This window comes from Dromaius novaehollandiae, chromosome 28, assembly GCF_036370855.1.
Source record: "Dromaius novaehollandiae isolate bDroNov1 chromosome 28, bDroNov1.hap1, whole genome shotgun sequence".
Lineage (NCBI taxonomy): Eukaryota > Metazoa > Chordata > Aves > Casuariiformes > Dromaiidae > Dromaius > Dromaius novaehollandiae.
The window spans coordinates 4,678,169-4,692,023 of NC_088125.1; the positions used below are offsets into that span (position 1 = coordinate 4,678,169).

The 13,855-nt window shown below is 54.2% G+C and overlaps 1 protein-coding gene and 2 non-coding genes across 6 annotated transcripts; all 3 read right to left on the reverse strand.

Annotated features, from left to right (window-relative positions):
• Positions 1 to 209: 209 nt before the first annotated feature.
• On the reverse strand, positions 210 to 13,810 carry KANSL2 (KAT8 regulatory NSL complex subunit 2). Of its 4 annotated transcripts, none has more exons than XM_064498554.1 (10): positions 13,758 to 13,810; positions 12,364 to 12,625; positions 11,156 to 11,334; positions 10,388 to 10,502; positions 9,786 to 9,953; positions 8,385 to 8,547; positions 7,748 to 7,844; positions 4,865 to 5,118; positions 2,103 to 2,339; positions 210 to 1,082 (listed from the first exon to the last, which is right to left on the reverse strand). In XM_064498554.1, exons 2-10 carry the CDS (start codon positions 12,612 to 12,614, stop codon positions 948 to 950), a joined length of 1,599 nt encoding a protein of 532 aa, XP_064354624.1. In that variant the 5' UTR covers positions 12,615 to 12,625; positions 13,758 to 13,810; the 3' UTR covers positions 210 to 947. The 4 variants fall into 4 exon arrangements, with proteins under 4 accessions (XP_064354624.1, XP_064354625.1, XP_064354623.1 ...); XM_064498555.1 differs by lacking the exon at positions 13,758 to 13,810 and adding an exon at positions 13,715 to 13,737; XM_064498553.1 differs by lacking the exon at positions 13,758 to 13,810 and adding an exon at positions 12,838 to 12,926.
• On the reverse strand, positions 1,198 to 1,330 carry LOC112995797 (small nucleolar RNA SNORA2/SNORA34 family). Its single transcript, XR_003262255.2, has one exon. It is a non-coding gene; the product is annotated as a small nucleolar RNA SNORA2/SNORA34 family (small nucleolar RNA).
• On the reverse strand, positions 7,538 to 7,673 carry LOC112995796 (small nucleolar RNA SNORA2/SNORA34 family). Its single transcript, XR_003262254.1, has one exon. It is a non-coding gene; the product is annotated as a small nucleolar RNA SNORA2/SNORA34 family (small nucleolar RNA).
• Positions 13,811 to 13,855: the final 45 nt, after the last annotated feature.

Sequence of the window (13,855 nt, forward strand, 5' to 3'; positions counted from 1 at the left end):
CGTTTGTCGCTCCCGCGGCCATGCTCGTCCCACGCTCCGGTCGCAGAGGACGACTCGGCCCTGCGGCCGCTCTCCAGCGCCAGCTCGCCCTGCCCTCGCTCCAGGCAGCTCCTCCGCCCTCGCCTCCCCGGGACAGCAGCCGCGTCCCCCCCAGGAGCGCGTCTCATCCCCCTCCTGCTCCCGAAGCACGACCCAGGGAAGCTCTTCGCTCAGTATCTGCTGCTCTTTATTGTCCGGGTTACCTGTGGGAGGGGAAACCTCCTCCCGCAAACCCACAACTTTACACAGCACATTCACACACACACGCACGGGATCAGCGCCTGCAGACCGAAGCCAGTCAGGAGTCCGCCTGGGGTGGCAGCAGCCGCAGGGCACCGCGGCACACCGGAGCCGAGCCGGCACGCCGCTACGGGATCTGCCCGGGTGCACGGGAGCGTGCGAGGAGCAGACCAGGCCTCCGACAAGCGCACGCACTGTCCTGACGTGCCACGCACGGGACATCCTTTCCTCACCTGCAAAGCCATTTCTTACCGGCACATCTCACCCCTCCGAGGAGACCACAGCTTCACTCGGGAGCACGGAGAACCACCCCATCCTTTCCCCACAAGTCACCCAAGGATCCCTCCCCTGAACACCTCCAACGTCCCCCCGCTGCTACCAGACTCTCCCTGGCCAGCGGGCCCTGGCAGGCTCCACCACACCCGCGGCAGCCAGAGCCGGGGACGCAGGCAAGGACGGGCTGGACCGGCCCGGCTGTGGGCCCCCGCTCAGGCGCTTCAGGCCCCGCCGCTCCAGGAATCTCTCCGGCAGAGGCAGAGCCGCAGCTTGGGAAGGTGCCGGGCGGTCGCGCCGGCCTCTGCGTGTTCATAACGTGTGTGTCCTGCCTAGGGGCTGCCAGGGCTCGGTGAGAGGATTCACGAGGGATCTTAGGCCACTCGGTCCCAGTCTCAGCTCACGGACGCCGGCTCTAGGTTCCCGTTGGCGGCTGCGGCTGCTCCGTGGGCCTGGGCAGAGGACGTGGCTTCCTCCGGCCTCCTGTCATCCCTCGGCCCGGGCCAGCACCCCACCAGCGGCAGGTGACTCTGTTGGAACAAAAAAACCAAGGTCACGCGGGCAACTCCCAGGGCTTTGCAGCTGGACCAGCCCCGGGAGGAGGCAAGGCCGGAGCCCCAGGTGTCCCCGGGGCAGCCCGTGGCGCCTTGTCGCTCCCAAACGAATTGGCCGTTCCATTTTGGGATGGGAACACCAACAGACTGGGAGACGTCATTCCTCTGGGCTCCTGCTTGAAACCAACGGCTACGGCAAACCGATGGCCTTCATTCAGGGCCTGGGGGGTGGGCGCCCCGGGGCCGCGGCCCCCCCACCCAAGCAGCACACTCAGCTCCCGGAGGAGAGAGGCTGCCGTGACCCCTGCGAGCTGCACACCAGCTTCCGAGATGACGACAGACACAGAACGGGGCATCCGAGGACGCCTCCAAAGAAGACACCCTGTGGCACTTCCCGAGCAAGCCGCGGGCTCCGAGCAGGACACCAAGAGGAGCAAGTTAGAAGTGGAAAAATCACACTCAAAAGAGCACTGTGGAGTAAATGTTATTTGAAGAGAGAGAAAGCACAAGCCCGCTGCCCAGGAGATGATTTCACCACATGGGAGAAGACGGGGTTCCCACAGCAGGTCAAGCCACTGTCCCCGTCCCCAGCCTGCAGCCGAGACATCCCTAATGCTTCCCAGACAGTCCCCGCGACGCCCATCCCACACACAGAAGACGCAGTGGCACGAAGCCACCCATGGAGAGAAGGCGGCTGCCTGTCCTTCGCCGGCAGCCTGCCGCCGCCCCACGGACGAGCTCTGGTTCCCATCCTCGCGGCTCTCCTAACGCCATCCAGACCGGGCTTAACGGGCTGCCCGAGCGGGTCCGAGCTCTGCTGCATGGGACAGCAGCCGCCTGAGGGCCTGGCCGGCCCAGCGGGCCTGCAAACGGGGGGCAGGTCTCCCCCCGAGGGCTCATCTTCGGCTCGTTACAGAGCTCCGGAGGCGACGGGCGGCCTGGAGAAGGAGCTGCGCTTCACAGCGCGAAGCCCCCGGCCCGTTCTCCTGGCTGTACCTGTGCAGGCAGCTCTGCAGGAGGCTCCGCGGCTGGGGAGAAGACGTGGGCAGACAAGCTCCCTCTGTCCGTCGGCACCATCTGCGGTGGGATGCCTGCTGGGGAAGCTTCCTCGAGGGCCAATATGTCTATGGGGGCCTCGGCCACGTCTCTGATTGACTGCTCGAGGGCCATAGAAGGATCAAAGAGCAGAGGGGACGGGGGACACTGCATGCCGTCACCCACCACGTCCAAGTCCTAAGAGAGAAAACACCAGGAGCGGCCCATCAGAAGGAGTGGTCCCAAGGAGCCATGGGAGACAGCAGCAAGGCTCTTTGCAGCCCTTCTCCGTCACCCACTCCTCCTGCCGCGCAAAGCCCAGGAGCTCGGCTGCAAGTCAGGAGCACCAGCAGAAGGGCAGGGGCTCGGCCCAGCTGAGAGCCGGAGCGCCAAGGCCAGCGCAGCCGGCGGGGCCTGCACGTGAAAACACGGCACGCAAAAACGGGGCAGGCAGGAGCAACCCTCGTTCCAGATCCTGTTGAATTAATGCTTTATTACAGCATTCAGCGGTAAAAGCCTGTCTCCTCTAACACCAGGGAAGGAAGAGGCAGCAAACTGCTCCATTGCTTCGGCTTTACCCTAGGGGCAGGGGAGGAGGAAATCAGAGCAGCGGGTATCACGCCGCCAGGAATCCCAGCCCCTTCCTCGTGCCAGCCGCACTCCCTGCCGGAGGGAGAGAGGCCGCGCTGCCCTCGGCAGCTGGGAACGCCGGCTGTGGCGCCCGCAGCGTCCCGGTGCGACGCAGCTAAGGGGCCCTCCTTTTCCAGAAACTGCGCGATCCGGGCTGGAAACGCTGAACTCCCACTGAAGACGAGGTGTGGGGCACAAGGTCCAGACCCAAACGCGATGTGCCGCTCCAGATGGCAGAAGCATTCCTGCAGCAGCCAGAAGGGCTGTGAAAAGCCCTGGTTTTGATCTCCTTAGGACACTCACCACTTTCACCCCCCGACAAGACTCACCAGAGCCCTCTGCTTGCCCTGACACACAACACTGGCATATACAGTCTCAAGCTTACTCCTCCTGTCTGCCCGCTTGCTGCTGTCTGCAGCATGTGCTGATAACACCGCTGACGCGAGAGGCTGGGATTCTTCCGAGGCTATTGTTAGAGGAAGGTATTTGTTTTGGCTTTGGAGGGAGCTCGACATCAAGGCGGGATGTCTGTGACTCCGGAGTGGCACTTTAACAGGCTAGCGTTGCACTAGATAAAACACAGGCTCTGCACAGCCATGTACTGATGTAGCCCTGAATCCCTTCAGAGCAAGGAAGCAGGGTCCTCACAAGGTGCCTGCGACAGGAGAAATTCCAGCATGAAAGGCCCTCAATGCAGTCCTGAAGGAGGGCAGACACACGCTATCTTATCGTAGCGGCATGGAGAAGTCGCACTCGCCAGTAAGGCCACTTCCAAAGTGGGCAGCTACTCTGCAGCTCACATCCATGCCCGGCTCAGAGTACAAGGGGGGAAAAGGCAGAATTAAGGCCCCTGGATTCTTACCCAAACGGCTACTGAAACCCTGCACAGAGCAAGAGAAGCATCTTGAAGGGGAGGGGGGGCATACAGTTATGGTTTTCATTTTTGACCTGAAAAAACATCTCCCACAAAGACTGTTTTCACATACAGCGGCGTGCTGGCTCTGCCTCGCGAGCGCTCAGCCCCACAGGAAGGAGACCTGGGCTCCGGTCCAGTGCCCACCGAAGTCAGTGGGAGCGTCCCCCGACCTCAGTGGGCGCTGGATCCAGTCTTTACTCCACAGCAGCTCTACGGCTGAACTAGGCTCCTGCCAGGCAGCCCCAGACTAACGGGCTTTCAAGGCACCGAATCAGTGGCACATGGTCTCTCGTGTTAAAGCAACGTCTGTTGACATCCTCTTGACTCCAGAACTGCAGGAAAACCCTTCTCCTTCAGCAAATTTTAGGTTACACGATTTGCCTGCTGATGAAAGCGCTCAGGAATCTTGGTGACATCCAAATTTTAAAGCAAGTGACGTCTCATTCAGAGCAGTAGCTCCAAATGACCACAGTAGTTTTGTTTAAACAAATCTCAGAGGATTTTAAGCATGTAGGCTTAACATCCATGCAGGATATCGGAATAATCTGGGGATTAAAATCCTCATGTATTCTTCATGGAAGAGAAGGAAAAAAATCCGCTTTTTAAAAAGCCTCTAAATACGGATTTAAACAAGAGCGTAGCCCTTCCAAAGGAGCAGTCACCAATCATGTTCAAAACACTACAAAAACAAGCGTTTCCCAAACCCTTCACATTCTTGCACATTTTTCAAGAGATGATTCTTCCCCAAGCCAGCAGGAACAAAAATAGTTCATACATTAAGCTCCTGGCAGAAGGAAAGTGATGAGAAATATTAACATCTTAGCCTCCCGTTACTGGGTTGAGCATGCTGATGCCACATGACTGAATTATTTGAGAGTCCCTCACAACTTGGGTCCTGCTTGCCCTGGGCTTTCTCCGAGGAGAGGGCTGACCTGTGCAGCTGCACGTACTCTGCCTGGGAGGCAGCAGCTTTACACGATGCCCACGTGTGTTCCTCGAGGGGACACCAGATCCGTTGCACTACAGCCCACTCTTCCTCCTCCCTGAGCATTTTAGGGCGACTTTATAACATGTAATGAAAACAGCAACCTTCACAGGAAGGTTTTCTGCCGGACACCTTGCTTGCATGCCACGGACAGGTTATACGAGAGCACACTGCACGACTGCTCCGACTTACATCACTGAACTCCAGGGGCAAGCTTTCCGTGGGCTGGAGCTCAGCAGCGCTCAAGTACAGATCTGTGGGGGCAGCTTCCAGCTCCTCCGGAACAGACAGTACCTGCTCAGGTACGTACATCTGAGGAGGCAGTCGGAGATGAAGTGGGCAGCACGGATCCTCGGAGAGGCTTACAGGAACGGGCTTGTTGCACGGCACTTCCTCTGATCCTTGACACGGTTTAAACAGAGTCTGATTAGTATCTTGACAGATGTCTGGAAAGAGACAGTCAAGGGAAACTCGTACAGTATGGCAGACAAGGTATGAAAAAACATCCAAGAGCATAAAAGCTCCCCACCCACCCCACCGTTCAGGGATCACAGTGTTAAAAAAATACAGTTCTCCTTCATGGTCATGAGTCTAGACTCCAGAGTTGCACCCTGATCGCCCGGTGACGTGGGCCAAATTACCTTACTTACATGATGGAAAATGGGGACAACGCTGACAGCCTCGCAGTGGGGGCGGGGAGACTTAGCTGGATACTTGTAAAGCACTCACAGATCCTCAGATGGAAGATATTACAAATGCACAGACTTACTTTTATTTGCAGACATCCATTTAAAAGGCATCTGCACAAGCCTTAACATCTAACACGCAGCAGAGATACTAGCATGCACAATGCTTTTTCCAGAGCCAGGAATTTAGTTCCGGTATTTCTATCTTCCCAGTACATTTTCTTTCCCCATGGAAAACCTATTCCTGCCAGAGGTGTAAATGGGATTTCCTGCCTTTAATCACAAACAGAAACTCTGCTCCAGTTGTACCTCACTTACAGAGCAATCCACCAGCAGACAACAGCTAGAGAATGAATCCCATCTTCTTCCAACAAAAGAGAACAAGAACCCTGCAAAACGACAGACTGACCCACTGCTGAAGGCAGCACGATGGTCTACATACACCAGGTTTTTACTGGCTATCATAAGCTTTCTACTCACTACTGCAAAGAACGACCAAGCTTATTTCTTGGGCTGTTCACTCGGTGACAGAAATTCCACTCAAGTGATGATTTGATGCTTGGTGCCAAAGCTGTTTTCAAGTATGGAGCAAGTCTTGCAAGTCAGCTATCTCAGTATCAAACCCACCAAAATAACTAGCCATACTGACGTTCTTGACATTTGCGAAGCTCATTTTACAGCTTCCTTTTCACACAAAGCAGTGAGGGAGCGAAAAAAATCTTTCAAACCCACATAAAATGCAAAGGACGCCAAGCTTAACCCAGTTTCTTAAGCTGACTAGATTTCAAATTTACCACTGCATTCTAACCTCCACGCACTGAGGCAACTCCGAATACACTAACAAGATTCCCAGACAGGCTTTGGGGAGCCCATAATCTGTGCGAGAAGTAACAGCACGGAGCCCAACCCAGAAGAGCCAAATCTATCAGATACTCAAGGGCAGATGTGGTCAGAAAACTGTCTCTGTACGAACAGCAGGGTGGGGAGCCAGATTCTAATCTCTCTGAATGACTCCAGATCAAGCGCTTACTTTATTGGTAGCCAAAAAGCATGAATTGCCAAGCTGACAAAATCACAAGCTCCACCTGGAGCCCAACAACCCAGCTGGGTTCGGTCCCTTTAATGCATTGTCACAAACAATCAAGCTTCTGAAAACCAAACAAAGCCCAAGAGCCTCCTGACAATGCACAAAGCAGAGCAGACTGCAGATGTTATCGGCTCAGCAGGACTAACCAAAGTAAAATCTTGTTTGTGTCAGTAAAAGTCAGCTGACACGCTCAGACACAAGGAAATAAAACCCCGCTTTTTCCACTCCCTTCTCTGCCTGCACTGCTCAAAGTCGGCCAGCTGCAAACAGCAACTTGCTCAAACCATTTTAAAGGTATTTATCCTGTCTTTATTTTAAAATATATGGTCACTACAGAGAAACAATGGCAGCTTCCTGCTCCCTGGACTGCTCCCTGCGCATAGTTGGAGTCAAGTCTGCCAACTTTAATAACAAAACAAAATGAAGAGTTCATCATCCCCCTGGCTGCCAGCTCTCTTCTGGGACAGCGCGCTGGAGTTTATCCTGACTCACACCAGCAACAGCTGCTAACTCAACTCGAGACACAATCCAAACCTGTTACTGGACATATCCACCCAATCCCACGTAAGGGTTGTGCAGATGTACCCAGGGGCAAGGTTTGGCTTGTGGATCCCATGTCGCTGGCTGGAGAGAGGAGGGGGAAATTCAGAGCCAGCCGTTGAAAAGCCAAGGTCGTATCTGGAAGTCGAACAGCCCGAAGCTGTTCAGAGACACACGTGACGCAGCAGGCAGGCAGCACTGCTCAGTGTGGGATTTCATTCTAAATGACCAGCACCTTCAACGAGTCCCAGTGAGAGCGAGATGGCCCACGGCAGCCCCAGCCAGGCTAAAAGCTACTCCCTCATTCGGGTCCTCCTATATCCACTGCGTGAGCAGTGCCTCAACAGTCAAGCATCTCTTCCTACTCACTTGCTCGCAGTGGGACTCGCATAGATGCTTGGCAGGCTCTAATCTGGATGGCTGTTGGCACCCCAGCACCGGTAGCCAAGCCTCTTAAGAGCAGTAATTCACAAACCGAGAGTGAACTCGCTTCCACCTTCCTTTAAAATGGCCGGAAATTTACTTGCGAATCCCTCAGGCTTGATGAGGTTGTCTTGTTGCTTCCAAGTGAATCGGCCATTCCCTTCTGATGCTCTGGACTGGCCAACATACCACAGGAACACATTCCTCTGGGCTCCTGCTTGAAACCAACGGCTACAGCAAACCGATGGCCTTGATTCAGGGCCCAAATTAAAAAGGAGGATCAGGCACACTTCAAACTGCCAGCGCAGCCCAAGACAGCCCAGGCAGATCAAAGGATACGGGTAAGGCAGTGCCTGGTCATCGGGAGAGACTGGTTGGAGCATCGAACATCATCAACAAAGGCCAAGCACCTCTGGCTGGAGCGAGTGGTGTGTGCCTGCAAACAAGTCGAAAAGAAGAGCTCAGAACTGCACTGGAAAATTTTCTGGCTCTTTTCCAGAGAAACCCCCTCGGCTATACAGCATTTTTGCATTCTGCTTTCAAAAACATGCCAAGATTAAATTCTCAGTTCCACTACGGCAGATTCTCACTCCTCATTATGTCCTTTTCATTCAGGCTTTTGTTAGACAGACCTGAGATAGTAAGACAAGCCTCAATTTCAATACAAAGAACGTTATCACCTCAGAAGGATGTCTCAAAGAATGGCTTTTCCCAGATTTATCTTCCGACTTTAAGAAGCTGGCTAAGGGAATGCTTTAAATTTAAAAATGCTGATAAAGAGATTGCTGCACACGCATGACTTGGGTTCAGATTTGAGCACGACCACGGGCAATCTGACAGGGCCAGAAACCCAGGGGATCTGGCCTAGGAGCACTCCAAGGAAGGGGCGAGAGGAGAGGCCCAGTTTCCCGGCGAGGCCGTAACTCAAACCAGGCTGGGACCCGAGCTCTCGGCCCAGCCGCTGCTGGACACTCACCTGCTGGGCCGTGCCGTCCGTCGCCAGCATCCTGCGCTCCTTCAGCTGGCGGTGCAGCAGGGCCTCCACGCCGTAGCGCTGCCGATAGCGTCGCAGGCACTTCAGTCGCTTCAGGTTCTCCCGCTCCTTGGCCATGAGCCCCTCTGGGCCCGTCAGAAGGCTGCTGCCTGCAGGGGAGCGAGGGAGGGATCAGGAAGTACCACCCCCCACCTACCACCTTCTTCCAGCGCGATTAAGCCAACACCCCCCTCTTTCGATAGGGCTTTTTAAAGAAAATGATACCGATTTTATTTTTCTGGTACCGAGAGCCAAAATCAGCTGTCGAGAGCTCCAACAGCTGACTAATGACACAGATGTCAAAGCATCTAGTGAATTAGCAGCGAGCTTTGCACATATAAACAGGAAGCACATCTTCTGGTTACATAAGAGCATGACAAAGCAGCCTCCATCCAGAAACTTTTCCCAGTTGCTCTGTGCAGACAAGGAATACTTGGGCTGACAGAATATTTTTAAACAACATCTTTTAAAATACTTTGACCAGTCAAAAGTATACTGTGATTTCTGCAGGCAGAATATAAAATTTGTCAAGTTTCAGCTTACTCATGTGCAAATTCTGGAAGTTTCCCGTAAGCATTCCTAGCTGTAATTACAGGGCAAAGCTCAGCATCTGTTTTTCTATTACTGGTTTGCAAAAACAAGTTCTACAAAATTATTATGTATAAAACTTTCAGTTATTTTTACTTGAGCCTGGACTGCACAATGCCCTTTTCCGGGATGAGCTATTATAGAGGCTACGCTAGAGAAAGCATTCTTTGCACTGTAACGCTTTCAGCCAGTTATACAACGCAGTTCTTCAGCTGCTGAACTACAAATTCCTGCCTAAAAGAGCATATTCTGTGCAGTAAGAGTCCAACCCGAGCAAAAGCGCTTTTGCAGGAGAAAGTTGCATCTGTGCTAAGAAGGAATGTCATTACAGCAATACTAGCATAACTACAGAAACAAACCTTTGCCGATACAGACAGGACCTTACAGATGAATAAATTTTTTGTTTATAAAACCAAAAACAGGAAATCCCATACAAAAAAGAACTTTTGTCTCAGACTTAACTTTGTAGTCTCATTTCCTGACAACACTGCAAACTTTGAAGAGCAAAGAAATCCGGCAACCTTTCTAACCCAAATGATACTAATCTCTGGGCATAAGGCCAGCCACAGAAATACCTTCTCCATCCCACTTTCAATCCTACAGTAATTCTCACCCTTACAAAGCTAGCACTGCAATTAAATGTGCTTCTAAAAAAGCAACAGAAAAGCATTTTTAAATGCAGAGTTCTGCGTCTGTTGAGAAGCACTGCGCCCCATGGCCAGATGAATATGGATCAGTGACTACCTGTACCGGTACTTGCCTATGGCTTCATGTTCTCCCTTGCGGCTGTGCAGGTATCGACGTTTCTTCTCTTTCAGAAGGTGCTGGAGTCGTTTGAACTGGTCGATATACAGAGACTGCAAGCGGATCAGCTTCTCTCGCATGATCAAAGCCACCTCCTCGGCTGTGTATACACCAGCGTGCCTGAAAAGCACCCAAACAAACAGGGTAAATTTTGCAAAGAACCCCTCAGGGCTGTTCTTACCGAATAACGTGGGCATTACCTGAAACACTGACTGAGCAGGGTTTGATTAGACGGATCAGTGGATGAGGAACAGAACTAGTGAATTTTTTTTAAAGCTAAGAGACCACCCACAGACTGCTGCTAAATACTTGGCTAGACGGACTACTCTGCACTGAAACAGGATCAACAGCAAATGTTTCATAGAAGAACCACCAAGTCCAAGACTTGCAAGTATTCACGCCTAACAACTCACCAGAGACGCAAAGTCCAACTGCAACATCATTAATACCGTCATCTTTTTAATATAACCACCATCCACCCTGGTATCGCACTGAATTCAGGGCGTTCTGCAGGACACATGTAACCAGCTGGGAGCCACCACAGCCCAACTTACTTTAAGGGATCCTCCTGGTCGCTATCAATGCTGTCAGCCTCGCTGTCTGGGTCCCCTCGCCACGTCTGGTCCACCGTGATAAGGTCCTGTTCGCCATCGCTCCAACTGTCCTCATCTGAAAGACAAGTCTCCGTGAGGGACAGGACCCTGCCCTGCTTCCCAGCGCTCGTCACTCCAGCACGGGGCAGTCGGGGACCCCGGGGGAGGCTCTTCCACAGCAATGCAGAGGTGAGCCGGCTCCGTCTCTTCTCCAAGAGAGACTTCTCCCCAACACAATGAGAGTGAGCAACATGGTACAACAGGAAACCCACCAATTAATTATGTGCAGCCAAAATATACAGCTCCTGTGGAGTAACATTCTTGCCTACTTAGGAACCACTAACCGCCTGCCGGCTCCCCACCGAGTGACCCTGCAAGATGGGAAGCTCACCACTGTGCCGTAGGGAACAGACACATCTAACAGCGGTGTTTGACAGGCACAGCGGGAGACTAAACCAGCCAGAAGGGAAGCTTCCAGACACTTCTACCTTGCAACAGTAAGAGGAGAGAACCCACAAGATTTTGGTCTGGTGATGTGACATACCTATGATGTGACTTATCTACAGTCACTGTAGGCGAAACCCACAGGGGTGTGCGACATGATCTTTTGACCACAGACCCCAGGATCCTTTCTCTGCTACTGGATTTAATAAGTGATGTTCTTGGCATTTCCAAACAAAAAAGAGAACTCCTGGTTCTCTCCCACCGGTTTTCACGTTAAATTCTTACCTAGAATTCGACTGGCTTCACTGCGGCTACTCTCTGCAGTCTGGGAGCCCAGCTCTGTTTTGGCGTAAGAGCTAAGCTGGCAAAGGAGAGTCTCGCTTACAGGTCCAGGATTGGACTTTTTCATCTGAGCTTGGAGTGCCAGAGTATTCCTACGGGCATGTTCCGCGCAGAAGGACACACTGAGCAAATAAATCAAAAACACGTTATGACTCCAGGTTCTCAGCCAGCAAAATGAACAAGCGATGCAGTGAGAAACACTCCCTGCCCTGTGAAAGGCATACCCCCCTCCGCAGCTATCCTTCCCGAGCAAAACCTAACTCTCACTGGCTGCCGGTATCGTTCAGAAATACCAGGGAGCCCCAAGTGGTTCGCAGACCACACACCACCATCAAATGCCACCTCTGGCACTGAAGCTGGCAGCCACACAGCACAGCAGCAGGGAGAGAAAAGGGCTTTTTAAGCAGAAAAGCCACAGATGTAAACTCTTCTGCTTCCAAACATTCACACTGGACTTTAAGTTTTCGTACAGAGCACACGGGCCCACGTTAGATGCATCCTTTTTATTGCAGAGGCACCAAGGGCAGAATCAAGACTACTAGTGTTCGAATCTCAGTGACCTCTGGGAAGGAAATAAAGGCCGATGCTCCGATGACTGTAACTGAGTGCTGCTGACGTGTTTACTGGGTGTCAATAATTATTCTAGGTTCTTTCATCCGTAACAGTTGGAACATTTTACACGCATCAGGGAACAACAAGCACAACCAGGTCATCAGCTCCAAATAATACATGGCCAGAGTAGCCGTGCTGAGGATTAACCATAAGCACAGACAGAGGCAACTCGGGTTTGCCAGGGTTAGCTCAGGTGCAGCACCACGTGGATGCAGCTGCAGCTCCTGCAAAGCACCCGGGCTCCTGGAACAGCACAGCCACCTTCCGATGACAGAGGGCAGCAGCCTGACAGTCCTGCTGCACCAAAAAGACTCCACGCGGAGCTTCCAGTACTCACAGTGTCTTTTTGCTGGGCTAACAATGCTCCAAAAATGGAAAATCACTTGTCTGAGGTTAACACAAGTACAGCAGCAGAATAAGGAAAAGGACCTGCAGCGCCCGTGCTGCAGACCCACGCCTTCACACCACAGTACTCCTGCTTCTGCCCATTTTAGTTCTATACGGTACAGACCAAAGGACTGGGAAACGGAAATACTAACCCATCCTTCTTCTCCGGTTTGGGCGCAGCATTCGGACACCGCTTTCCATTCTTTGTCGAAACGTAGCTGCACTGCTTGAAAGGGGCACTCCTGTCTTCCAGGATATGCTTAATACAAAACTCCTGCCCTTCCAGCCGTGGCTGGGAACACTGGCGGTGAGTAAAGGCACATGACAGAGGTTCCTGGGGCCGCGGCACAGGAGTAAGGCGTCCTCGGCTCGACGGCAAAACATGGATCCGAATTCTGTTCATGCCAACACCTCCTAGAGAGATAGAGACCCAATTAAAAGAAATGAAACAAACAACTGATAAAAAGGAAGAGCAGCCTTTGCTAACATCTGCAAACATCTGAATAAAACTCTTGGTCCTCCTGGGACAAGTGGGAGACGAAACTGTGCCTACGGACATAGTTTCATAGGGAACTCAGCCTCACAGTAACCCCGATTCTGCGCAGAGGGAAACACGCTTCGCTTACCTGAGTTACCAAGCATCACTGCCTGCCAGCGCTGTGGCCAGGGGCATGTTTTCTAGACTCCCTTCCCCCTCTGCGCAAACTCTCCACACCCCAGCAGGCAACCGCTCCAACCCCCCCACCCCCCACGCAGCCCCTTGCTCCCAGGGCTCCATTCCCGGCCCTGTGTCCCCCCCGGGCATGAACCCTCCCTTCCAGTGCACGACCTGCCGCCCAGTATAGAACCGTCCCCTCCAGTCCCTCAGTGCCAGGCATCTTCCTCCCTGCGCAGGACCCCTCACACGCCCCCACCGTACACCCCCTCCTTCCCAACGCCCAATACCCACCGCCGCCCTTGCACTCCCCCAGTGCAGCACCCCATCCTCCAGTACACATTCACCAGCGAACCCCCAGTACGAGACCCCTTCATCCCAGCACACCTCCCAGTGCAGCATGCGCTCCTCCCAGTACACCCCATGCTACAGCACCCCTTCTTCCCAGTCCGCCCTGCAATGCATCCCTAGCGCAGGCCCCCCCTCCTTCCCGTGCACCCCTCGGTGCATCCCCGTGCGCGGCCCCCTCCTCCCGGTGCAGCTCCCCGTGCACCCCATGCACGGCCCCCCCCCTCCCCGCGCACCCCTCGGTGCATCCCCGTGCACGGCCGCCTCCCCCCGCGCACGTGCTCCGCCACCCGCCTCGCGCCGGGCCCGCGCATGCGCCCTCGCGCCGCCCGGCTGCCCCGGCGCCGCCATTTTGTCCGCGGGCGGCGGGCATGAGGGGGCAGCCGAGGGGGCCCAGGCGGCGGCGCCGACGCGGAGGACCGGCGGGGGATCGGCGCCCACGGCCCGCGCGGGTGGGGAGAAGCCGCCGGGAGAGCGGGCGGGCGGCGGGGCGGCGGTACCGGTGGGCTCCGCTCGGGGCCGGCAGCGTCGCCGCCATCTTACCTCGCTCGCGCCCCAGCCTCGCCGCCGTCTGCGCCGCGCGCCCGCCCCGCCGCCTCATTGGCCCGCCACGCCGCCAATCCGCGGCGGCCGGAGGGGCG